At 38.0% G+C, this 27,655-nt stretch overlaps 2 protein-coding genes across 5 annotated transcripts in view; one reads left to right on the forward strand and one right to left on the reverse strand.

The window, feature by feature from the left end:
• KLHL28 (kelch like family member 28) overlaps positions 1–17,691 on the reverse strand; it is a 30,120-nt gene extending 12,429 nt beyond the window's left edge. The window contains exons 1-3 of one of the 2 annotated variants that reach the window (XM_033109152.1): positions 17,435–17,691; positions 13,949–14,092; positions 1,314–2,212 (exon numbers count right to left, since the gene is read on the reverse strand). In XM_033109152.1, the coding sequence (XP_032965043.1) occupies positions 1,314–2,212 (899 nt within the window). In that variant the 5' untranslated portion in view covers positions 13,949–14,092; positions 17,435–17,691. The remainder of the gene's footprint in view (positions 1–1,313; positions 2,213–13,948; positions 14,093–17,434) is intronic. The other variant, XM_033109150.1, reaches the window with a different exon arrangement.
• A 102-nt stretch (positions 17,692–17,793) lies between these two features.
• Positions 17,794–27,655, forward strand: part of TOGARAM1 (TOG array regulator of axonemal microtubules 1) — a 67,512-nt gene continuing 57,650 nt past the window's right edge. For 2 of the 3 annotated variants that reach the window (XM_033108822.1, XM_033108824.1), the window contains exon 1: positions 17,802–20,063. In XM_033108822.1, the coding sequence (XP_032964713.1) occupies positions 18,018–20,063 (2,046 nt within the window). In that variant the 5' untranslated portion in view covers positions 17,802–18,017. Of the gene's footprint in view, positions 20,064–27,655 lie in introns of all 3 variants that reach the window. The other variant, XM_033108823.1, reaches the window with a different exon arrangement.

A 27,655-nucleotide genomic window follows, 5' to 3' on the forward strand; every position in this document is an offset into this window, starting at 1 on the left:
CAAATGACATTTAAATTTTTTTCTAAGATGAAAGCTTACTGAACTAAAGATATAAATTGTTCTTATGACTCTTCAATAATTTGCTTGTTATTTTTAATATTACAGAGACCAAGAGGCAATTGCTCAAGCATTTTTACAATGTACATTCATATTTGGAATTCTTTGTCATGACATTTGACTGTGATTTACTTCATGCCAATAATCAATGCCTTTAAAAATCAGAGAAAACAATTCAGTCACCATAACTAATGTTCTACCTGTAGTCCAATTTCAACAATACTAGTTTTAGGCTACAATTAAGATGTACATTGAGGCTTTTAAAAAAGATACAGAATGTATCAGTTCACACTGATAAAACACCAATCGTTTCCTACCATTCGTGGCAGGGGGGGAAGCAATCTACCAAATTTTTGGAAATGGCCAGAAAGAAATCCACAGTATTAAAAATATGTATCACACGTGAAAGTTTTCATGAAGCAATCCCATTCGAGAGAAAAGTGAAGGTAACATCCAGCTATATTTTCAATGTATAAATGTTATCTGCATAATGCTATAAATCATGGATTGGCAAACTATGGTTATGAGCCAAATTCAGCCCAGCAGCTACTTTTGTAAATAAAATTTTACTGGAACCCAGCCATGCTCATTTATTTATGTAATGTCTATGGCTGCTCTCACACTACAGTGGCAGTTGAGTAGTTACGACAGAGACCATATGGCCATAAAGTCTAAAATATTTATTATTTGACTCTTTATAGAAAAAGTCTGACAACTCCTAATCTAAGTTATCCGAAAAGAAAATACTTTTTACTACTGTCATTAAAAAATATTTATACTGAAGAAAGTTAATTGCACATAAAGTCCATGATTTGTATCACTATCCTATTTTTTCTTATTTCGTTGGTGGTTTTTTTTAATTAACTATTCATTCAAACCTACTCTTGTCCCCAGTCTCCTTCATCCCAGGTTCCCAGCTCTCCTCTTTAGTATCTCTGACCTGGTCTGCCTCAAACAAAGATGTAAATGGTTTCACAAAGGAAAAGAAAGATCTAAAACAGAAGAAAAGTTAGTGAGTAACCAGGAGAGAGAAAATTTGTGCACTGGGAGGAAGTGGAGTGATAATAATTGAGAGTGCTCTAGAGAATGGATGACAATGTAATTAAAACAACCAGGCAAGTGTTTAGGAAGAAAAGAAAAAACACAAAGAAAAAAATTTAAAAAAGAGGCAGAAGAAGGAAAAAAAAACTATTTGAAAAATATAGAAAGCATAGTTAAAAAGTATAAAATCTATTAACATCAATCCTTCTATTTACCTATCCAAACAGGCAAACAGTCCAGATTTTCCTCCCACTGCACAAAGCACTTTGGGAGCACAGCGAGGCCGTGTCACCAGGACTGTCTGATGAGAGAGTCTGTGTTCAGGCATAAAGTGATACTTTAGGGCTTCATTCAAAAGATGTTTACAGGTGCGATCATCACGAATAAGATGATTTGCTTCATAGAGTCTGGTGAGAAATTTCACACTCAGCAGTGGTAATCGCACACTGTTAAGTAGCTGTGCTAAGTATTTCTGGCGTTCTTGTACATCGTACTTGATCCAAGACTCAAGGGCATAAAAAACAGTCTCTTCGGTGGCTACATTCAAACAGTCATTGGAAACAATTTCATCCAAATCAGCATGTGTAAGCTCAAAAAACTCTTCAGTCTGACAAACAGCTTCAAAATTCTGGCATATGTATTTAGTGGCTGCCAAATAAAGGTCATGACAACCATATGTCTCTGCAAAACGAGAAATTCCAATACAATTACCAGGATCAAGTTGGCTTTCAAGAAATGCACAACATTCTTTGAGGACAAGTTTTATCTGGAGTAGGTTTGCTGCTGGAAGGAGCGATTCCACTGTGTCCTGTGAAATAAAAACAGTCCCCGTGTAGGCATACTCCACAATGGCCTGGAGAGCAGTTTCATCAATGCACTGAAACTCAACTTCACTGTTCTCTTTTTCAGAAAGGTTTCCAGTGAACATAGCTTTGAAATAAGGGCTGATACTGGCCAGGACCACTTTGTGAGCATGGATTTTAACAGCACCTACTCGAAGAATGACGTCACAGAGTTCGTGATGCTGACGAAGAAGATTCAGGCCCTGCAGGAGTTGTTCAGAATGTAGGTGGGTTAAGTTAGCAAGCATGTATGTCGGGGATGTGTGGTCCATCTACAGGAAAATGGAAAGCACAATGGTTACTTCAAAATAATCTTGGCAATACGATTCTTTTTTCTAATAGTACAAAAGAAATGATGGTTTGTTGTTTCTTGGTGTTAAAATATTTTATACTAAATACTAGACAGAGGCTTTTAGAGTTAGAAAGGATGTTACCAATCATATAATTCAACTCCGTTAGTATAGATGTTAAGAAAGCTTGTGTGTTCCGTCCCAAACTACAAAACTCTCTTGACGATGGACTTTTGGATTAGAACTCTGCCAACTCTTTACCTTCATTAAATTCAAGTTGAGCTATCACTGAAACAAATGCACATTGAAAAAAAATAAATCCTTAAAGGAAAATTGGTTTTGAAACCATGCTAGAGGCTATTTGGCTATTTTCTCAATAATGATTATCAATGCCTGCTAATCTGATCAACAGATCTTTTGACTGGAAAGAAATTTCATGTTAACTCACATACTTTACCCAAAGATTTGCTAAATACCTTTTATCAAAATAATTATTGAATTTAGCAAAGGCAACATTACTGTCAACTAATTCAACGACGATAAAATGAATGAACACTATCTGATGTTCTACAATGAGGCCAATAAGTAAGGCTCACCCCACTGATCAAGACCACACCTCTCACCACCTCTTGGTCGTAACTCTAGATCATACCCACTCAATGTACTCGCCATGATGTGTGTCTGGAAGGTGAAAAAGAATAAATAGGAGAGAAGAAAAGAGATGAGAAAAAGAAGATGTCAAAGGCAATAAGGACTGTTGTAGGCTGAATAATGGCTTCCCAAAAAGACACCCCATCCTAATCCTTGGAACCTTTGAATGTTACTTTATATGGCAAAACAAAAACAAAAAGTTTTACAGATATGATTAAGGATTCTGAGATGGGGAGTTTAACCTAGATTATCCAGGGAGGCCCTAAATACAATCACAGGTATCTTGTAAGAAGAGGGTAGGAGATTTGGCACAGAGCGAAGAGAGGAAGGTAACGTGGCCACAGAGAGGGAGAGATGAGAATGATGCGGCCACAAATGCTGGCAGCCACCAGAAGCTGCAAGCAGCCAAGGAACAGATTCTCCCCTGGAGCCTCCAGAAGCTGCAAGCAGCCAAGGAACAGATTCTCCCCTGGAGCCTCCAGAGGGAGCACAGCCCTGCCCACTCCCCTGGAGCCTCCAGAGGGAGCACAGCCCTGCCCACACCCTGATTTTCTGAAGAAGTGATACTAACTTCAGACTTTTAGCCTCCAGAACTGTGAGAGAATAAATTTTTGTTTTAAAAAGCAACTGAGTTTATAGTAATTTGTTATGTCAGCCATAAGAAATTAATACATGAATACTTTAAACTTAATCATAGCAGCTGCTTAGAATAGATAAAAGGAACATAACGACATCTATATGATATGAAGTGTTTCCTTCCTGTCTCACACCTCAACCACAAGCTATGGGGATAATAAAAAAGTCGAAGATTTGGTTCCTATGTTTTATTTTTTTTTTGAGTTTTTTTTTTTTTTTTTTTACTTACTGGGGTAACTTATTTGAGAATACACCTAGAAGCAAGATCGCAACAGACTGAGAAAAGTGCTTCAATTTGGTTCCTATTTTTAACGTATTACCAATAAATTAAAACATTCCAAACATTATTAAATATGAATTGAAAGAGAATAGCTCTTCATTTCTGTGCATTTTTATGTTGAAATATCCAAGTATTGAAACTTTCATCTTCATCTAGAACCTCATCATTTGACACTATTCAGTTAAATTTTAAGTCTGCTAACAAACTTTGTTAATATGGCCACCTTACAGCTGATATCACCAACCTCCACTTCTGATCTTTCAAGATAACTCTACGCATATCTATCAGAATAATTCTCAATCGTGGTATGAACAAGTCTCAAGGAACTTCGGGGTTGTCCAGTAGGTACTTAATTCCGGAAGAGAATACTGGTAAGACAGAAACCACAGGCATAAGTTTAGATCTGGATCATTTTTACTTTCTATATAGTGTTGACCTTTTTAACCTATTTAACTTCTTTTAACCTCAGTTTAATAGAAAAAGTGAATATCTAGACTGAAAAGTGAAAAATAAACAACAGGAAAGGCAAGTAGATATAGAAAATAAGTGATGGGATTAAGAAAGCAGTTCTAGATACTTCACATCTGGTGAACTTTGCCTTCTCTCATCTTCATTTTCCTTATCTGTAAAATGAGATATACTTAAACTATACAACTCACAAGGTTTTTGAGTATCAAATCAGATAATGCACATGAAAACACAATAAACTGTAAGATTTACAAGAGTAGGGTACTGTGGTGAGGCAATAGAGGTATAACAGTATCAGTGAAGAACAGGGACCTTAGAAATACAGATAACGAGTTTTAGTCCTATCTGGGTCATATACTGTTACATAGAATTGGTACATTTTTTTAATCTAAGTATTAATTTTTTCATTCATAAAATAAGAATACTTCCCATCTAACTCAAAAGGTTACATGAAAACAGTTTTATAAAGTGTAAAGTCCACACAACTTAGGTGCTACCATGTTTCCCCGAAAATAAGACCGGGTCTTATATTAAGTTTTGCATTAGGGCTTATGTTCAGGGGATGTCATCCTGAAAAATCATGCTAAGGCTTATTTTCTGGTTAGGTCTTATTTTCGGGGAAACATGGTCTGAATACAGCACTTAAGTCTCATTTTATTAAACTGTTTCTTCCCAGATCTCCACTTTCACTAATGCCCATTCTTTTTACAATGACCTTTCACTCCAATAAAACTCATCTAATTAATACAGCACTATACAAATATTTTCTGACTATACTGCCAGATTTTGTCTACAACCTTTCCCCTCTCTTGTCTTCTTTTCGTCCAATTCAAATTTTCAAAAGGTTAAGTCAAAATTAAATTCACCTGTAAGTATATAAACATGTAAGTACTCAATTTATTCACATGCAATTAATTTAATTATGTGTGCTGTTTTGTGAAAAATATCCCTCTCAACTCTCATTTGTCTGATTTAACAAGGAGAATGTTATTCAGACTGAAAAGTGAAGAATAAATTGGAAAGGCAAATGGATATAGAAAATAGAGAAAGAATTGAAAAAGGAGACGTAGCTAATGCAGAGAAAGGGACATAAAAAGTATATTTTGGCTAACAATTGTCACCCCAATAAATTTTTAAAAAAGTATATTTTAGAAAAGAAAAAATAAAACTGTCTTTGCTGGCAGATGACATGATTGTCATCAGTAAGTTACTATTAACATATGACAGCATGATACAATATTGATTTGTAAATATACGCATGCACGTGCACGCGTGTGTGTGTTAATATACAAAAGTCAATCATTTTTCTATATACCAGCAATGAACAAGTGAATTTGAAATTAAAATTACCATTTACATTAACACCTAAAAAATGAAACACTTAGGTATAAACCTAACAAAATATGTATAAGATCTATATAAAAACTATTAACATTTTAATGAAAGCAAACAAAGAACTAATTAAATAAATATGGAGAACTACTCCATGTTCATGGATAGGAAGACTCGATATTATCAAGGTGTTAGTTCTTTCTAACTTGAACTCTAGGTTCAATGAAATCCCAATCAAAATTCCAGCAAGTTATTTTGTGGATATTGCAAACTAATTCTAAGTTTCATATGGAGAGGCAAAAGCCCCAGAACAGCAAATTCAACAATGAAGAAGAACAAAGTTGAAGGACTGACACTATCCAACTTCAAGAACCATTATTAAAGCTATAGTAATTAAGACGGCACAAGCAGAAGACCAGACAAATAGACCAATGAAACAGAGTAAGGAGCCCATAAACAGACACACACATATACATATAGTCAACTGATCTTTAACAAAGAAATGATGGCAATACAACAGAGAAAAGATAGTCTTTCCAACAAATGGTGCTGGAACAACTGGATACCCACATACTAAAAAATGAATCTCGGCACAAATCTTAAATCATTCACAAAAATTAGTTCAAAATGGATCAGAGACCTAAATGTGAAATGTAAAACTATAAAACCCCCAGATAACAGAGGAGAAAAATCTAGATGACCTTGGGTACGGCAATGACTTTTTAAATATGGTATCAAAGGTACAATTCATAAAAGAAAGAACTGATAGCCTGGATGTCATTAAAATGAAAAACTTCTGCACTGGGAAAGGCAACATCAAGAGAGTAAGAAGACAAGCCACACACTAGGAGAAAATATTTGTTAAAAGACACATCTGATAAAGGACTGTTGTTAAACAAAGAACTCTTTAAAAGTCAACAATCAGAAAATAAACAACCTGATTAAAAATGGATGAGATTTTAATAGCCACCTCACCAAAGATATACAGATATCAAGTAAGCATATGAAAAGATGTTCAAGATCATGTCATTAGGGAATTGCATATTAAAACAACGAAAAACCACCTATTAGAATGGTCAAAATCCAAAACACTGAGAATGCCAAATGTTGGAGCAATGGGAACTCTCGTTTATGGCTGGTGAGAATGCAAAATGATACAGCCATTTTGGTTTCTTATAAAACTAAACATACTCTTACCATACAATCCACTAATTGACCTCCTTGGTATTTACCCCTCAAAATTGAGGTCCACACAAAAACCTAAACATGGATGTTTATAGCAGGTTTATTCATAAGTGCCAATACATGGACGCAAACAATATGTCCATTAGTAGGTGAATGGATAAACTGTGGTATGCAAAGACAATGGAATATTATTCATCGCTAAAAGGAAATGAGGTATCAAGCCATGAAAACATGCAGAAAGCTTAAATGCGTATTACCAAGTGAAAGAAGCCAATCTGAAAAGGCTACATACTGCATAATTCCAACTATGTGACATTCTGGAAAAGGCAAAACTATGGAGTCAGTAAAAAGATCAATGCTTGCTAGGCGTTGGAGGAAGGGAGGGATGAATAGTCGGGGCACAGGATTTTTAGTACAGTGAAATTACCATATATGATACTACAGTGGTAGATAGATGTCACTGTACATGTCATTATACATTTGTGCAAAACCATAGAGTATGCAATGCCAAGAATGAACCCTAAGGTAAATACTGAGAAGCCATAAAGTGCTTCCTTTAAGTGAAAAGGTTCTCAACTTATTAAGGAAAGGAAAAAAAATCATATGCTGAGGTTGCTAAGCTCTACGGCAAGAAGGAATCTCCTGTCCGTAAAATTGTAAAGACGGAAAAAGAAAGTGGTGTTAGTTTTGTAGATGACTTGAAGCTGCAAAGGATAGCAAAATCTCTGGATAACAAAACAAGGATCCAAAAGAACTGACATCTAACAAGAAGAAATTTAAGAGGAATAAATGTTAAGATTCTAAGTGGATTCCAAAACAACTATAAAAGTATTAGAATAAGAGGGGAAAAAACCTCATCTGTAGGATGTGTTTTAAGGGCTTACACATTTTAACTTTAGTACTACTGTAGTACACTAAGTTTATGTAGCTTTAAGCTCCATTATAACATACAGAACTAGAGAGGAGACGCTATTGCTTTGACTGAAAATGTCACACCACATCTAGAGTACAGATTTTGGGGACCATCCTTTAACAGGGAGCTAAACAAAGTATAACACCTGATGAAGAGAAGAAATTCAAATCATGTCTTATGGGTAATGGAACTGAGCATGCTCACTTTGATTTAAAAAAAAGGAAATCTGACGGTTATCATGTAAAAAAACAAGAGGCGCAAGTTATTCAATAATATAATATAGGGTTGTTTTGAGGATTAAATGAGTTTATACATATGAAGTGCTTAGAATAGTGCCTATCACTTAGTAAGCTCTTGATAAGTTATCTTATCACTAGATAACTTTTTAAGTTGTCTGCTTAAAAGGTATTCTGCTTTCCATGTTGCACCATCTCCCACTGGTAGGTAAGAAATCCACCATGTACCACCGACACCCCAGGCCACATAAAGTATTGCAGAACTGTTGATTATCAAATCAAGTTCGAGTTATTGGTCAGATTCACTTTTAGCATAAACAGGAAACATAAAGTGGTAGATCCTTATATTAAACTAATGTTTGGTGTATCCAGCTCAAGACCAGTAAGTTACTATTAACATATGACAGCATGATACAATATTGATTTGTAAATATACGTATGCGCGCGCACGCGCGCGTATAAAACACATATCCAGATATGCAGGACAGTAATTTTAAGAGACTTGGCCCTGGAATCAGCCCTTAGGGTTACAATATTGTCTGTACTATTCAATAGCTATGTGACCTTGTGAAGGTGATGTTAGTCTCAGTTTTCTAATCTGTAAAATATAGACAAAACAGTACACATAGGCATTAAATAATTGTTAGATGCTACTTATTATTATCATTATCATCCTTAAAAAGGCTTGATTTTTGCCAGCTAAACCCACATGACTCTCTTCCACGATTACCAAAAAAGGAACGAAGCTTACTTACCATCAAGCGAACAAATACAAACAGGGCAAGGCTAAAGCCTGACTAATTTGACCAATTAAAGATACCATGAGCCACTTTTAAACTTAATAGTTTATTACTTACAATGAAGAGTAAGCCAAAGAGTAAGCTCCCTGGGTCCTTGTCCTGCACGTGAAAGAAAGGTCAACACCAAACAAAGGGGGCTGGATGACAGCAATATAAATTGTAAAGAACCCAAACTAGACTGCAGCCTAAGCAGTTTTATATTCTGCAGTTCTATTCTGTGGGATGGGGAAAATGAAAGCCCCATACCTCATCACACTCAGGGAGGTGAAGAGAAACTATCTCATGACAGACTCCCAGGGGTGATGGAGAGGCAAGTGAGAGATGGCCTTGAGCAGCTCCTTAAAGGCATTCCACCCTCTTGTGTTCCAGAATCAATCACAAGGTGTTTCAAAACACAGATAAGCGGTGGTCCCGCGTCCAAGCTTTTGCCTATGTGGATACATACAAGGTGTGATCAAACAATATGGTAAACGTTTAAATAAAAAAATGTATTACAGGGACTGCCCAGTGGCTCAGGTGTTTGCAGCACTGTGCTTCTAATGCCGAGGTCGCTGGTTCGATTCCCATATGTATGGCAATCGATCTCTCATTCCCACTGAGCTGCGCCCTCACAGCTAAGATTGTGAACAACGGCGCGACCTGGAGCTGGGCTGCCGTGAGCAGCCAGAGGACAGCATGAGCTGCTGTGTGCTGCCGGGGCTGCCATGTGTTGCTGTATGCGGCCAGTAGCCAGCATCAGTGGCCGGCTGCTGGCAAGAGCTGCCATGAGCTGCTGGTCATTGGCCGGCGACCGACTGCCTCAGCTAGAGGGGGTGCGGGGGGGGGGGATACAAGTCTCATAATACCAACGTGGGCCAGGGAGCTGCGTCCTACACAACTAGACTGAGAAACAACGGCTTGAACCAGACTTCGGGGGGAGGGGAAAAATTTATTACAGTATAAGACACATTGTCAGTAACCCCCCTCGAAACACTCCCCCTTGCTTTGAACACACTTACCCCATCATTCTTGACACTTTCTGAAACAATTCTGGAAGTCCTCTTTAGTGAGTGTCTTCAGTTGTGCTGTGTCGCTGTCTCGATGTCCTGAATCATTTTGACTTTGGGGAAGAGTCAGAAGTCACACAGTGCCAGATCCAGTGAATAAGGTGGATGATGACACACGACTATGTTATTTGACAGACACTGCCATATACCAGAAGCGATGTGTGACAGAGCTTTTCCATTGTGATCACAAAATACGGTGAATGCTGATGCCGAGTGCCATCCAACAGGAAGGCAGGGATCTTCAATATGGGAAGTAATGCGTCAAACCTTAGTAACAGTGTGTGACAAGTTTCACCTTGCTCGGTGCAGTCAGTTGGGTGTGAGCTATGGTTGAGAGAAGGTGTGTTTTAAAGTGCGCCGTAAATCATTGTCCATCATGACAACACTCCATGTGACACATCACTTCTGGTATAAGGCAATTTTTTGTCAAATAGAAACATTACAGTGTGTCCTCATCCACCTTATTCGCCGGACCTGGCACCAAGATACTTTTGGCTCTTCCCCAAAGTCAGAATGACCATGAAAGGTAAAGGTTTTGAATCGATTCAGAACAGGGAGGTAGCCACGACAGCGTAACTAAAGACAATCACCAAAGGACCGTCAGAACTGCTCCAGAAAGCGGCAAGAATGAGGTAAGTGTGTTCAAAGCGAGGGGGAGTATTTTGAGGGGGATTAACAGCAATGTGTCTTTTACTGTTACATTTTTTAAAATTTAAACATTGACTATATTTGTTGATCACACCTCATATAAAGCAAAATTAAATCTTAAAAAAACAATCCATAAGAAATATGAAAATAAAAGGAAGCAAAAGAATCCAATGTTCATCTAATTAGTGGCCTAACCATACCATTCCAAATAACTTTAAAACAGATATTTAATATACCATCCCTAGTGGGATATGCCCTGAAAAAAAAACCTTACACCATTTCCAGTAACCACATTACCAGTGAAAATGTTATCTGTATTCTGAAACTGCTACATGTGTACTGCCACAAATACATAATTACAAGAGTTCTAATTTGATTATCCCTCGGGTCATTGTGATGTGGGATTCTCACATGGGAGAAAAGAGTTAAAGATGTAAGACTGAGATTTTAAATATAAACTTGATAGTCTGACTAAGGGCATAAAAAACTTAAAAATCAAAGTGAATAGGGACCGGCCTGGTGGCTCAGGCGGTTAGAGCTCCATGCTCCTAATTCCGAAGGCTGCCAGTTCGATTCCCAGATGGGCCAGTGGGCTCTCAACCACAAGGTTGCCAGCTCAATTCCTCGAGGATGGTGGGCTCCGCCCCCTGCAACTAACATTGAACACAGCACCTTAAGATGAACTGCCTCCCAAATGGCTCAGTTGGTTGGAGCACATCCTCTCAATCACAAGGTTGCCAGTTCGATTCCTCGACTCCCACAAGGGATGGTGGGCTGTGCCCCCTGCAACTAGCAACGGCAACTGGACCTGGAGCTGAGCTGCGCCCTCCACAACTAAGACTGAAAGGACAACAACTTGAAGCTGAACGGCATCCTCCACAACTAAGACTGAAAGGACAACAACTTGAGTTGGAAAAAAAGTCCTGGAAGTACACACTGTTCCCCAATAAAGTCCTGTTCCCCTTCCCCAATAAAATCTAAAAAAAAAGTGTGATATACATAACATAAAATGTACCATTTAAAAAAAAAATCAATGAATAGCCTTTCACTGGTCAAAGATGGGACAAACTGATCATCAATAAGAAATGCAACCAATTATAAGACACATCAGATATGCTTAAATCCATGAGTTCGTAATGATAAAATTATGATTTTTTTAAAAAAAGACTTAATTGATCTCCACTGGAGGGTGCTAATGAACCAACTCATTTGAAACTAGTATTAAAAGGACAGAATCGAGCATTTATGATGTAACTAAAAGCACTTCCTGTACGAACTGTACCACTGGGTTACCAAACAGATGAGCAGAGGTTTCTCGTTATAAAAGTATTCCAGTTAGTAAATGAAGAAATTATAGAATATCATTTCCATTTTGCAATCTTAATGAATTAATGGGGAGGTAGGCACTGATTATGAAGTACTGCTAACATCACAAAAAGAGAGACAAACAGACATCAGGGCCTGCTGATGGGAGACCATAACACCTATGAATATTCTTGCACCCCTCCCATATCACACACCAAAATCAAACACGCAGTCAACAGTACAGATCCAACTACTAATTTACAAGAAATACAGAGCACAGCAAAAGGAACATGTTAAACTACATCAGAAGGATGCAATCAGCAAAATCATTCTGACTGAGAAATTTTATGGAATAATCTAGATGCTTCAATAATAAACTGAAAGAAAGAACCTACATATTGATATAAACTTAAGACTTCGTATCAATCAAACACAACATGTGAACCATACAGGCGTATGCACATACATGCATATGTACGTACACACACACACACACACACACACACACACACACACACCAGGAGACACTGGAAATTTGTACACTGACAGAATTAATTATCTGAAGTAATCACTGTTACATTTTGTTGCTAAACAGCGATGTTACAGTTATGTTTTTAAAGACTTATCTTTTACAAACACATACTGAAATACTTATAGATAAAATAATACAATCTCAGAGATTTGCTTCAAACTAATACAGTATTAGGGAGTGGATAGGGATACAGATGATGTCATGAGCTGATAACTGCTGAAGCTGGGTGACAGGTACATGAGGGTTCATCATATTCTTCTACTTTTGCATGTTTTTGAAATTTTATGCAGGAAAAAGAAAAAAATATATATGGCCCTCAACTGACTACAGATGAAGAATCTGATGTTCAGAGAGTTTAAATGAATCAGTAAGATCACACAATTATAAGAGACGTTACTGGGACTATGTTTTCTTAGTGTTTGAACAATGTTCTCTACACATTATATTTAAAAAATTACAATACTGAACAGTGTTGACCTGCTTAAAATATTTACTGACTCTGTAATTGTTGCCACTACTGACAAGACTAAATTATTCTATAAAGAACATCTAGAATACTTAGTCATAACATACATGTATTCACTACTTTCACCCTCAGAGTAAAACCAAGAGATAGGTACTGTTAGTATCATTCCCATTTTACAGATGAAAAAATCTGAGGCACAGGGAAATTCAGCCCAATGGAATATTTAAACCGTGGCACTCAGTCTCCAGAGTCCTTAAATACTGTTATACTGCCTCACTTATGAGCTCCTAATTTCCTAATCTTATTAAAGTTTTAACTCAAACAAGAAACTAAAAAGGTGCAGAATAGAAACGCCCTTCCCAAAAACCAGAACCCATACATGTGCATTTACATACATATGTATACACACACACACACACACAAACACACACACACACACTGAGGGTGCCAAAAAAATATGTACACATGACTTGTACTGATCTTTTGTTATCGGTATATATTAAGTATTACAATTTTAATAGTTTTTTCCTTTCTTAAAATGTGTATACATTTTTTGGCACCCTCTGTATATATACATATAGACAGATACATATATAAAATATAAACACACATTATGTATATCAGATATGAAAGTACATCAGAGCTTTAAAATGAAATAAAGAAGGATCCATGGAACAAATATTTCGTTCTGTTAGTTACATCATAGTGGGATTGATTCTTCTTCCCCCACATCCCTGCCATACTTAGTTTTTTTCTTGTTTTGTTTTGTTTTTAATCTTGGTACCATACAACAAATATTTAGGACAAATCTAAACCCAGGTAACTAGATTAGTTAATATTGAATAAATGGCATCCATATGAAAAGTTTTAAAAAGGTAATAGTATTATTGTACTTCACTTCTAATCACATTATTACATGAATATCCACAACATAAAGACGATGTTAGATAAAATTAAACTTTCCAGAGTCTACAGCAGATTCACAATTTAGAATTAGGTTCTGAAACAAAGCTAATAAAGGTCAAGCTGTGAGTTTAGTAACTACTTAATTGACAGCTAAGCTACAAAACAGCGGTGCTGAAATCAGTTGGGAGGCAATTATCTGCTACAATGAAAGCAAATAAACGTGAAGAGAAATGAGGATTTTTTTTTAAAAAATCCAAACACACATATACTTTTCTGTAAAAAGTGTGATTTACGAATTTAAGAGAGTATTTTACCGTAGCTGTTTTCTTAAATTTCTTTCCCACAGTTCAACTCTCCTCACAGAAGTATTCAACTAATGATGGCATGTAATTTTATCAGTGAGCCTATGGTACACGTTGACATATTTTCCTTTTCTCTGAGATTGACTTTCATTATATCTGGAGCAACAAAATTAAATTAAATTAAAATTAGAGCCTGTTATAATATGAATCATTATATCAAAAGTTCAGGAATAGCACAGAAGGAACCAAGTCCCCAAAGCCACTAATTTCACCAAGTAAAAACTGTAAGTTACAAAACTGACCCATGCACTGAAAACTGGTAGCAATAGATGTGAAATCTTAACTTATGCAAATTAGTGCTTAAAATGCAACAAAAATTGGATTTGTTTAAAATTATAGTTGTTTGACGTAGTCAGAAATGTTCAATGGCTTTTGAACATAAACCTGAGTAATTTAAAATGTAATCACTGATATACACCAAGAAAACCTGTTTTCTTTTAAAACCACGTGTGTAAAAATAAGCTAACAATTTCTTAAACTTTGACTCAAACAAGAAAATACAAAGGTTCAGAACAGAAACCCAAAAAGGAAGATTAAAATATATGCAATCAAATAATACATAATAAAAGATATGAATGATTAATAATGGAAAAATCTAATTTTATCCTAGTTTCAACACTCTTCCCCACCAAAACTTTTCTAAAGCTCCAAGCAAGTAGCTAAATCGACTAATCTGAATTTTACTCTTTCTCTGTCCAAATACTTTCCAATGAAAACATTACTAAAATGCGCTATAGTACAAATGTAGAAGATGTAATCTCAAAAATTTGTTGTGAGGATTAAATGAATTAAAATTCATTAAGTGCCTAGCACAGTGTATGGCATATACAGCACTCAATAAATGGTAGGTAGTATTATAATTATCTATTAATATTAATAGCACCACCTGTCATTTGTAGACCATTTCTTCACAATGTCTTAAACTATACAAAATTCTTAAGAGTTTATAGAATTCACATTGAGTTCCAATATTCCTGGATGTCTGTAAAATTTGAGTAAGTGCACAGAAAAAAATATAGTATAGTAGTTCACCCAACCAAATGAGATCTTACCACTGATTATGGAAATACAGGATGCTTTTAGGGCAACTGTGTTTACCTTGCTTAAATTCAGCTCAAAAATTAAGGTATATATCACAAACACTCCTGTAATCCATTTTTTTTAACTAAATTTTGAAATTATTGACATTTTTAACTTGCTTTACCTGAATTTGCTCTTTTCATTGCATCCTTAATTACCCCCTTCGAATTTTCAGAGGTGTACTATTAATACACCTAATATACATTCTACTATTCTAGATTTTAATTTTTTTAATCCAATGTATCTATGTTCAATATAAAAGGTTTTTCTAGTCAATACACAATTCCTAGAATTCCCTGGATTCCTAAAATTCAACCAGATTTTTAAAAAATCTCCTTTGCATGTTTAGTGACATTTACATTTTGAAATCAAATTTATGATTCATTAAAAATAATTTGCTTTGTAATAGAAATAAACAGAATATACAATAAATGGATGAGATTTATCTTCTACAAAATAATCCTAAAAGTTAATTAGTAAAATAGGTGATGCTGTTAAGATCCCATTTCCTAAATATCCACCTGACTAATGCATCTTCAAGTATTCATCAAGAAATTAAATGTGACAGATATAAAATAAATTGCAATCTATAACACGGTGATTGATCTATGAGGCCCTGAGAAAAGTGATCAAAATGAAGATTCATTTTCCTTTTCCTGTTCCAAGGAAAAGATCATGATAACTGGTTGGTTTAAGTATCCAAGCCCCTTGAGAACTATTCTCTATAGAAAGAAGGGATAATTCTTAAGCTTCTACCATAACTTCAATGATGAGTATCATTCAAGACTTTCCAAGTTCCTTTTCTTTGATTCGACGATTACCACACATCTACTTACTACTCCCAAGTTCTTGGATACAGGAGAGAGCACACTGGTTTTCAACCTGAAAATTCTGATCACTGGAAAGGGTTATCTTCTATTCCAACATAAACCAGCATTCTAATGTGTACATTCCAATGTGTACATCACTCTCTTCTTTAGTTCAGTTTGAATTGGGTTCCTGAAGTCTGAGTGCACACCAGTAAAAGTATAAATCTGAGCTTCTTACATTGGAAATATGAGAAGCAGACATTCCTTTTCATTGACAACTGTTACAATCATCTCTTGTTTTTCACTCCCTGTCCCTTACCCTGTCCCTAAAATAAAAAAACGTAAAATAAAAGAAGTGGTTTGTTTTTTTGGTCTACTGAAATACAGCCAAACCAAATTTAGGCAGATTCATTTAACCACCAAAATGAGTAATTATGAAGGAACAACCTAGAACTTAAAAACAAAACAAGATGCAAGTTTACACAAGCCTCATTTACATCTCCTCTATCCCCCCACCCAAAAAGAAGAAACCTATGATATTCAATTTGTGCTTTAAGAGAGCATCCAGAAGTTATTTTTAAACTTACATTATTCAACATTATTTATAAAGTAGTTTGGCATATGAGACTCAATTACTTTAAGACTTAAAAATGTATTTAAGAGACATCCCATGTGGCACAGAGCGGGGTAGGAACCTTTGCATTTGAAGTGCATGGAGAATTCAAATGATAAGTCAGACTTTTTTCACTGGGTCATTCAAAAGCACTCCAAAAACTTCGGCCTTACACCAGACACTCCATCTCTTCAATGTGTCCGCTTAATTTTCATTTACAAGGAGGAGAAAATGCTCACCAAATTCACAGTTCACCTGAAATGTCTATTACTAGCTTTAAATCTACAGGGCAGAATTCTCTTAGGACCGTGATGCCAAGAACTTCTACCGCAACTGAAATTTTCTTTGCAACCTTCGTTTCCAGGAGACTGAAAGGCGGCAGAGTCGCCTGAGGATACTGCAGGGAGGTTGGGGCGGTGGAGGGAGCGGGAGGGGGTAAGAGGTGAGTCCCACAGAGGAACTGCATTAGGAGACTTTGAGAACGTATAAGGGAACGGCGGTTAGCTATGGGAAAAAACAGATTTATCTCCAGATAAAGTACGTTTTTCAAAGAGAACTTAAAGTGATGAAGATAAGGAAAAATGACAGAAAACCATTAACCCTCCACGGCCGGAGGATAAACAAAGTAGGCAGAGGGGTTGGGGGAGAAGGCGGGGAGAGTAAGGGCCCAAAGGACCAGGATTTGAAAACAAGTACGCAAGCTCTGAGCTTGGCCTTGACCCGGATCTTCTGCCCCAGTGAGCGGATGGCAGAGGGAAAGGATCGCACTTCCTCAGGGTTGTAGAGAGCTCAGCGTTTACAACGCTAACGGGTCCTGCACAAGAAGATGTCTCCTCTCTCCCGGCTTGCTCTCGTTCATTTTTTTACCTCTTACTCCAGTAGCAGCGGCACTCTGCCAATGCCTGCGCCGCAGGTGGATAGCAAAAGGAAAAATACCTGAATTCCAAGAATCGCGCCGGCAGCAACCGGAGGTGGAGCACTGGACAACCAGAGCCGGGGCAGGATCCTCACTTGCTTCTAGTCAAACCTCAATTCTTACGGGTGGGGCAGGGAACTTCCGCCGTAAGCAAACAGGGCGTCACTTCCGCTCTTTGCCTTTCCTCCCACATACAAATCCTCCTCGCCTTCTCCGCTTTAGATACGTTCGCAACGTTCTCACTTCCTTTTCCAGGAGACTTCAGCCTACTCTTAGTACTTGACATGGACTACATGACCCAGCATTCACTACGGCAGGTTGATTTCCGGGTCAAGAGGTCCGTGCTGGGTACATCACCATGGAAGCGATCGGTTTGGTCACGTGGAGTTCCTGGTTACGCCCGGTGGTAGCTGTGGGGTCTGGGGCTTACGGCGGGGGCCATTTTGCCCAAGGCTCCCGGAGTTGGGGGCGCTGGTAGCTGTCTTAAGCTGTTTCTTTTCCTCCTAGGCAGCTTGGGGCTTGGAGAGGGACAAAAAGGTTGGGCTCCATCACGCCCTTCAGAGACGATGGTTTCCTCCAGCCTCCGCCACCTAACGATCCTGTATGGCGGCTGCGTCCCCCGCGCTGCTCCTGCTGCCGCCCCTTCCAGCCCAATGTTCCTATCGTCTCCGGAGCCGCAGAGGTCCTTCCGCCTCAGAGACTGATGATAGTCGAGGTGGGGGCACCATGAGAGGCGAGAAAAACTACTGCTGCCGTGGAGCTGCAGGAAACCACGGTTCCTGCCCCCCAACACCTTCCCGTCTGGCCTCGACCTTCTTGATGCCGGCGGAGGCGATCTCCAGTAGTTGGTCTGAGTCTGGAGGTGGTTTGTCAGGGGGAAATGAGGAGGAGACTCAGCTCCTTCAACTCCTCCGGACCGCGCCGGATCCTTCCGAGGCCTTCCAGGCGTTGCAGGCTGCTTTGCCGCGGCGGGGCGGACGACTTGGCTTTCCCCGACGGAAGGAAGCCTTGTATCGCGCCCTGGGTCGAGTGCTTGTGGAAGGAGGTAGTGATGAAAAGCGACTCTGCTTGCAACTCCTCTCGGACGTTCTCCGAGGTCAGGGGGAAGCAGGCCAGCTCGAAGAGGCCTTTAGCTTAGCACTTCTGCCCCAACTAGTTGTCTCCTTACGAGAAGAGAATCCAGCCCTGCGGAAAGATGCGCTGCAGATCCTACACCTATGTCTGAAACGCAATTCTGGACAGGTGCTGAGATCGCTGATACAACAAGGACTGGAAAGTACCGATGCTCGGCTTAGAGCTTCCACAGCGCTACTATTCCCCATCTTGCTTACTCCTGAGGATTTGTTGCTAGGCCTAGATCTTACCGAGGTGATAATATCCCTAGCACGAAAGCTTGGTGATCAGGAGATAGAAGAAGAATCTGAGACAGCTTTCTCTGCACTTCAACAAATTGGGGAGCGACTTGGCAAAGAGAGGTTTCAATCCTATATATCTCGCCTGCCCTCTGCTCTGAGGAGACAATACAATCGCCGCCTGGAAGCCCAGTTTGGCAGTCAGGTTCCTTATTATTTGGAACTTGAAGCCTCTGGATTTCCTGAAGATCCCCTTCCCTGTGCAGTGTCTCTTTCCAACAGCAATCTTAAATTTGGGATCATTCCTCAGGAGCTGCATTCAAGATTGTTAGATCAGGAAGACTATAAGAACCGGACTCAGGCCGTTGAGGAACTAAAACAGGTGATGGGACGATTTAACCCTAGTTCTACCCCTCATTCTAGTCTTATCAGTTTCATTAGTTTGCTGTATAATTTGTTAGATGATTCCAACTTCAGAGTGGTCCATGGCACACTTCAGGTTCTGCACTTACTGGTTATTCAACTTGGAGAGCAGGTACAGCACTTCTTGGGACCAGTTATAGCAGCTTCTGTCAAAGTGCTGGCAGACAACAAGTTGGTGATCAAACAAGAATATATGAAAATTTTCCTCAAGCTAATGAAGGAAGTAGGTCCTCAACAGGTGCTTTGTTTACTCCTGGAACATCTCAAACATAAGCATTCCAGAGTGAGAGAGGAGGTGGTGAACATTTGCATCTGCTCCCTCCTGACCTATCCGAGTGAGGATTTTGACTTACCCAAACTGTCTTTTGATCTTGCCCCGGCTCTTGTAGATAGCAAACGGAGGGTACGCCAAGCAGCTCTTGAAGCCTTTGCTGTGCTGGCATCGTCAATGGGCTCAAGTAAAACCAGCATCCTTTTCAAAGCTGTGGATACTGTTGAACTGCAAGATAATGGAGATGGAGTGATGAACGCTGTGCAGGCCAGATTGGCTAGGAAAACCCTCCCAAGGTTAACGGAACAGGGCTTTGTGGAGTATGCAGTACTCGTGCCATCGTCAGCCCAGGGTAGGTCAAGCCATTTGGCACATGGAGCAGATACAGACTGGCTTTTGGCTGGTAACAGAACTCAGAGTGCACACTGTCACTGTGGTGATCACACGAGGGATAGCATGCAAATGTATGGATCTTACAGTCCAACTATCTGTACCCGAAGGGTATTAAGTGCAGGAAAAGGAAAAAATAAGTTACCTTGGGAAAATGAGCAGCCTGGAGTCGTAGGAGAAAACCAGACCTCCAATTCCAAGGATATAGAACAGGTATGCATCATCTCCAATTTTCTTGAGTTGAAACTGAAAGAATTTAAAATGAAAATATGCCTGTAATGAGTTAAGAGTGAGGCTGCTTTATGGTTGTTATGCTTTGTGTTTAATACATTTGCTGATGTATTTGAATGCTGATATATGTGTTATAATGGTACAGATGACATAAACGTTTAATAGGCTTTCTGCTTGGTGGATCTGATTAAATTCTAAGCACAATGTGATATAGTCCATACCTGGATTTCAGTTTTGGCCTGTCACTTTGGCATATCAGTTATTCATACAACAAACGCTGCATAACTAGTAGGTGCTAGACAAAGAGCTAAATTCTGGGAAGGAAGATGAGACTGGTTCCACAAAGTTCAGGGAGAAGATCAGACCTGGAAATAGGCAGTTAAGAATTTGTTAAGTGCTAAAATAGAAATACAAAGATTCTTGTGGGAATACTGAAAATAGAAAAAAATAATTCCATTAGAAAAGGCAAAAGCCTTCTGAGAATATGTGACATCTGAACTGAAATTTGCTGCCCCCCAAATTTTATGTTAAAAATTCCAAATCTAGAGATAATTTAAAAGTACAATAACATCCATATACTTCATCTGTATTTAGTAGTTGTTGTTATCTTGCCATGTGTATTCTATATTTGCCAAACCATTTGAAAGGAAGTGCAGCTATCTTAACATTTTGTTCCTAAATATTTCTGCATATATCTCCTAAGGATGACGTTCTTTATAACTATTGTACCGTTATCACACCTCAGAATATGAATATTAATTCGGTAATATCTAATATATAACCTGTATTTAAATTTCTCCAATTTTTATGGTATTTGTTTTACTATTATCATCCAGGTTTCAGTCAAGGTTCATGTGGTTAGTAAAATCTAGAACAAGATGCCACCAGTTTGTTTTTTGTTTTTTCATGACATTGAGTTTTTTGAAGAGTGGCGTAGTTGTTTTGTAGAATTTTCCACCTTCTTAATTTGTCTGACTGTTTCCTTAGGATTACATTCAACATAACAATTTAGCAGAAATATTGCATAGAAGATATGTTGTGAACTTCACATTACATCACATCACGAGGCATATAACTCCAGATTGTCCTACATTTGGTGATGCTAAATGTTATCACTTGGCTAAGGTGGTAATAATCAGATCACTCCATAGTAGAGGTTTATTTTCCTCTTTATGATTAGCACATGATCTGTAGGATGATACTTTGAGACCCTATGGGTACCCCAGCAACCTTTCACTCACTGTTCTTAGCACCCATTAATGACCTGTACCTGCATTTATTACATTAGGGGCAACAAAAAAGGGTAACTTTTTTTTTTTCAGTTCTAGCATTTCTCCTTATTTGTTACTCGGCATTCATTTTTTACTCTGTGTGTAAATAATTAAATCAGTGTTCTTTTTGATGTTAGAATAGCTTCAAATTTGTGACCAGTGGCTGGTTCCTGACATGACTCTTTTAGTCTTTGAACACTTCCTTAATTTAAAAATGACATGGCCAGGTTTCCCTTGTACCTTTTTTGCTCCAGACCCAGAATTAACCATTTTTTTCAAGAGCCATGGAACTGCTTTTTTAATGAAGTGTGGAATTTAAAACCCAAAATCTGGGTATAGATGTGTTTATTGCTACTGCTTACCATTGAGGATTGGTCCTTTCACTGGCAGAACCAGGGAGTGTTGTCGTTTTGTTTTTGTTTTTTTAATGAATTCATACTGATACTTCGAAGTCAGCACTACATAGTTCTTCCTCATTTTTTTTAGTCCATATTTGTATCTGTCTTCTTCCAAAGTAAAACCCTGGTTATCAACATCAGTCGTATTTATTCATATGCTGTATTTACAATACACAAAAAATAATTGCTACACTAATAACTACCTATTAAATAAAGTTCAAGATTTCTTTGCAGTTCTTTTTCTTCTTAGAATTATCCCACAGAGTTCTATGTTGAAACTTTTCTTAAATTAATTGTTTTTCTGGGTGATTAAAGATGAATAGAAGTTTGTTAACTGGGGAGGAGTCCCGGTGAATTTCAGAACAAAGGAGTATATATATGTTCAGAGACACTGAGTTATGAAAGAACTTAGCAAATTAATAAGAAATGGTGAGTTTTTGCACAGCTGAACAAGTGGCAGAAGATGATACTGGAAATGTCCACAAGGGCAGACAGAGTATGGCGATCATTTTTGCAAATAAGGAGTTTGTATTTTTTGTGGTAGACCACAAAGGGATGGTGGTGAACTAAGTGTTCCCTCTTATAGTTTATCAATGTTTTTGAAATAATTTTCGGATTTACATAATCTAGTTAGATGGTTAGTCTCATGTATTGTAAACATTACCTGGCAGTGGATGATTTTCTGTAAGCATTGATCATAACACTGCCTGTTTTGCGTCAACTCTGAAATGTTAGCGTATTTAGAAGAATCGAGTGCTGGCCAAAGCTCTAAAAATCTGAAAATAAGTGCATTTCCGAAATTTCAGTGCAGACCTATGTTGCTTTTGAAAGCTGCTTTGGTGAAATTAAGACTGATCTCAGAAATTAAGTTGTAGTCTTTTGTTCAGAAATGGTCTGTAGAAGAACTAACATTGGAAAGTATCTTAATGGAGGACAGGGATTAAATATTTAAATATTTTTATGTGTGCAGTTTTAAATATATGTGTGTGTGTATATATATATATATATATATATATATATATATACACATACACATATATTTAATTAATAAACGTTTTTTAGAGCAGTTTTAGGTTCACAGCAAAATGGAACAGAAAGTACGGAGATTTCCCACACACGCACAGCCTCCCACACTACAACCAGCACCACCAGCACCACCGTGGTGCATTGTTACAATTGCTGAACCAATAATGACACATCATTATCACCCAAAGTCCATAGTTTTATGTTAGGGTTCACTCTTGGTGTTGCACATTCTATAGGTTTGGACAAATGTATCCATGTTCAGTATCCACCATTGTATCCTACAAACAAGTTTCACTGCCCTAAAAATCCTCTGTGCTCTGCCAGTGCATCCTTACCACTCTCCCTTGATTAACTCCTGTCAACCACTGATCTTTTTCCTGTCTCCATAGTTTGCCTTTTCCAGAATGTCATGGACCCTGTTCTGATTTGTACTGACTCTTGCCCAGGCTCTGCCTTAACATTTGCAGTCTACTGTGAATCTGTTATTTCTGTCTTGTCCACGTGCAGCATTGGCCAGTGACATTAAACAGCAAGGCTTCCAGAAAAACTCATGACTGTTTAACTCACATACTTATATTTTGAAGATAAATAGTTTGCTTGGAAGGATGATTTTTGTAATGTAGTGGTAGGAAATAAGGTTATAAGAGGGAGGTAGAGGCTAGATTCCTGGAATTCCTCGGAGACCCTGGAATGCCAGACTAAAGTGTTTAGCCTGTCATTTAGACACTGATTTGAAACTATGGCATTGTTTATTTTTTTTTCTTGTTTTATTTTTTTTAAGCAGTGTTTTAGGAAAATTAATTACAACAGCTGCAATGCGTAGGGTGTGTGTGTGTGTGTGTGTGTGTGTGTGTGTGTGTGTGTGTGTTTCTTACAGAAGCCAGAGACTGGAGACTTAGAAGATCGATTAGACTCACACTTACTGGACTGCTTTAGGTGTGAGGTGCTGATTTTTATGAGGATTGGCAGGGTATCAGGATTAGATTGGAAAGAAAGCGATGGATGTAAGAGATATTTCAAAGGATTTAGTGACTAAGTGTTGAGGAGAAAGAGGGAAAGAGGGATAACTCTAAAATCTGAATGAGGTGACAAAATGCATAATAGATCCATGGGTATACATAGGAAGATCCAAAAAGAGGAAGTTAATTTGGAGATAAATGAATTTTAGATGGAGGAAGATAGAATATTCCAGTTGAGTTTGAAAATTATTCAAGAAATAAGGAAAGAACTAGAGATGTAGATCCTGGAAGTCACATCCTGAGCCGTAAGTGCTGAAACTGAGAGTGGCTGGACTCTCCATTGAAGGGCATACAGAAGACTCAGCCTTGGCCTGCATCTGCATTTAGGGAGTAGCAGTAGGAGACAGAACCAAACAAGGCAAAGAGAAAGGATGCTGAAGCATTGGAAGAGAACAAGGTTTTAGACGTGAAGTAAGGAGCTTCCGGAAGTGATATCAGCACTGTTAGGTGCAGGAGAGATTGAGGCGAATGCAAACTGAAAAGCGTGACTTGCTCTTGTATATTCAGTCTGCCATGTATAAAATAATTCTTGTGGTACTGTTAGTTTTATCTTTCTTCGTTTCCTGTAAATAATTCTTCTGATTGTAAAAATGTTATATGTGCTCATTATAGAAAATTTGGAAAGTATGAAAAAAGCACAGAGAAGAAATGTAATGTTTCGGCAAATTGCACTACTACGAGAGGTCTGCAGTGAATATTTTGTTGCTTGTACTTCAAGTGTGATTTCAATTTACGCATATAGGTGTAGATTCTTTTTTCCACATATGAAAGTCTCCCCTTTTGATTTACTTTACCAGGAACATTTTTTTCTTCAACATCAAATAATCTGTAGTAGGATCTTTAATGACTTTAATACTAGATCATATAATATGGTCTGTTGAACTGTTCTCTTACTTTTGAATAGTCTTTTTAATTCTGTTTTTGTTTCTACATTTAGTCAATTCTTTTTGTGCCCTAACACTGATGACTATATTCCTGTGATGTTCTGACTTTGCATCTCTTTCTATGTTTTTATGAGTGTTTTAATGTGCTAGTAAAATAATCAGGCATAACTAGCTGGCTACCATATTAGCTATATTTTTCCTAACAGATTTCTCTATAACGTAGTAAGAGTCGTAGTGTTACAGTAATAAAGCATTCTTGGCTTCACATAGGAAATAATTCAAATGTGAGCCGATATAGTTTAAAAGAAAAGTAAGTTTATTTAGCAGAAAGTAAGAAAAGAAGGGCGATCTCTAAGACAGAGTGGCGGTCTCTAATCGCTAGTGGAAGAGAGATCCCCTCCATCCCGGGCTGGGGTTTTTGTGTGTTTTTTGCTTCCACGGAAAATTCATTGCTATGGGGGAAAAGGAGGCTAGAAGAACAGTCAACTTTAACTTCAGTAAGATGCAAGAACAGGGGCAAGTTTGTCTTTAACTCTTGCAAAGCACAACCTGTGTTTTCTTTCTGGGGCCTTAACCACAGGGATGGTCATGATGGAACCTCTAGTCGTTCCATAATTTGCTCTGTGTCACTGATTAGTGTGTGCGTGAGCTCTGTGTCGTGGAGCATGTAGGCAGCAGGTTTGGAATCCGACCTCTTAGTTCCTTCTGCAAAAGCAGTCCTCCTGCCTCTTCCCTATAGTAATAGTAGTCAGTAACCTAGACTGAAAAGTGAGGAGCATACTTGTTTCATGTGTATGTAGTTATTACGTCTGTAGCTTTTGCAAGGATGAGCATTTGATTATTGGAAGGTCATTGGGACATGGAAAGGAGTGGCTTTAGAAGAATGTTGTAGACAGAGACCAACTTTAAAAGTTTACGAGGTGAGTTGATAAGGAAACACAGGCAGTAAGCGTTTATTCAACATCTTTTCGATCATTGTCTATTTGCGAAGCCAAGCGGGAGCTTATAGACTACTCTTTAAAGCACTACTTAGTCTTTTTTCCTCTTTTGGTATTTAGCACATGTGAGCCATGTCTTTTTTCTCCACAGTGATGGTAAGCACTGTGATAGTAGGCCCTGTTTGTTTGTTTGTTTTTGTAACAGTACTAACCATGGTGCTGTGTCTACAAGCAGTACCAACAAATATCTGTTAAGTGAAAAAACATCTAAGGTTTTGACAGTGAAAGAAAAGGCCAAGCGAGATACCGCAGGATGCAGCAGGATGAGTTATCACTGTCTTTTATTTTAGAATAAGAAACATCCAATATATGGTGATGGAAGGAGAACTGACTGTGGGTGGTGAACACGCAATGTGATATATAGGTGATGCATTACAGAATTGTACACCCGAAATCTATGTATCTTTACTGACAATTGTCACCCCAATAAAATTTAATTTAAAAAAATAATAAGAAACACCTGATTTGAAAGAGGTAGAGAAAGTAGACACTTGTGAGTTCAGCGTGCCTACTATGTCTTGTGCTGGTAGATTTAGACATGAAGATATACACTGTTTGCTCTCTGTAATCGTACTGGAGAATCATATTTGAGAGAGAAAGGCGAGGAATGTCTCTAAATAAAGACTGAATGAGTCAAGAACACAGGTATAGAGAAAGGTTAGCTTTGGAACAGGGGAGGAAGTCTTTTCTTCTGGAACTGAAGAAAAAAACAGCAGGAAGATGATTTAAGATACAGAAAATTTTTGAGATAGCAAGAAGGGTGTGTGTGTGTGTGTGTGTGTGTGTGTACGCACACGCGCACGCACGTGTAAGTCAAAAGAAAAGAAAAGAGCTCTAGAACAGTGCTTATCAAACTTCAGTGTGTGTATGAATTGCCTCAGGATCTTGTTAAAATGCAGACCTGATTCAGTTTGTCTAGACTGGATTCTGAGACTACATGTCAAGTAAACTAAATGTTGTTGATGCTGCTGATTCGTAAACCACATTTTGAGAGCAGAGCTCTAATATTAGACTTGTGTATTCTGGTCAACTAAGAGGCAAGCTGAGAATGAAAATAGAGGATCCAGGATTTGAAGAATGTGGGAAAGATTTAGAATACTTGCCATGACATTGTAACAGCTGTCAGAGGAGTAGTAGATTGGGGGAGGAAGGATATCACTTTGTGAGGATGTAAATGTCTAACTATTACATTGTTTTGTATACCTGAAACTAATTTAAAAAAAGGAATACTCAGGATGACAAATTTAAAGGTAATAGAAAACCTGAATTCATTATTAAGTTGCACAAATGTATTCGATGTGAACTTAATCCTAAAAAGTGAGATTTTCCTTGGGTGTTGGATTATTTCCAGTAAGTAGTATTTAATTTTCTTTTTCTTTTCTTTTTTTTTATTGGGGAACAGTGCGTTATTCCAGGGCCCATCAGCTCCAAGTTGTTTTCCTTCAATCTAGTTGTGGAGGGCGCAGCTCAGCTCCAAGTTCAGTCGCTGCAGCCCACCACCCCATGCGGGAATTGAACCGGCAACCTTGTTGTTGAGAGCTTGCACTCTAACCAAGTGAGCCATCCTGCCGCCCCTCTGGCAGCTCAGGGACAGCTTGTTGTCTTCAATCTAGTTGTGGAGGGCGCAGCTCATTGTCCCATGTGGGAATTGAACCAGCAATCCTGTTGTTCAGAGCTCACACTCTAACCAACTGAGCCATCCGGCTGCCCCTAATTTTCTTTTAAAATATGATTGGAGTTTCTGAATAAGAAAAACCCTTAGTTTTAAAGCATGTCAAAGTCATGAACAACTCTGAAGGCATATCTAATATCAGTGTAGATGTTGGATTGTTTCCAATAAGTAATCATTAATTTTCTTTTTAAAATTTTATTAGGTTACCCGAAGAATGTGAAAAACTTTTATTTTTAATGCTTGTCAGAATCATGAGCAACCTAAAAGCATATCTCTTCTCAGTGTAGATGATCTATTTAAAAACTT

Source organism: Rhinolophus ferrumequinum, chromosome 6 (genome assembly GCF_004115265.2).
Source record: "Rhinolophus ferrumequinum isolate MPI-CBG mRhiFer1 chromosome 6, mRhiFer1_v1.p, whole genome shotgun sequence".
Lineage (NCBI taxonomy): Eukaryota > Metazoa > Chordata > Mammalia > Chiroptera > Rhinolophidae > Rhinolophus > Rhinolophus ferrumequinum.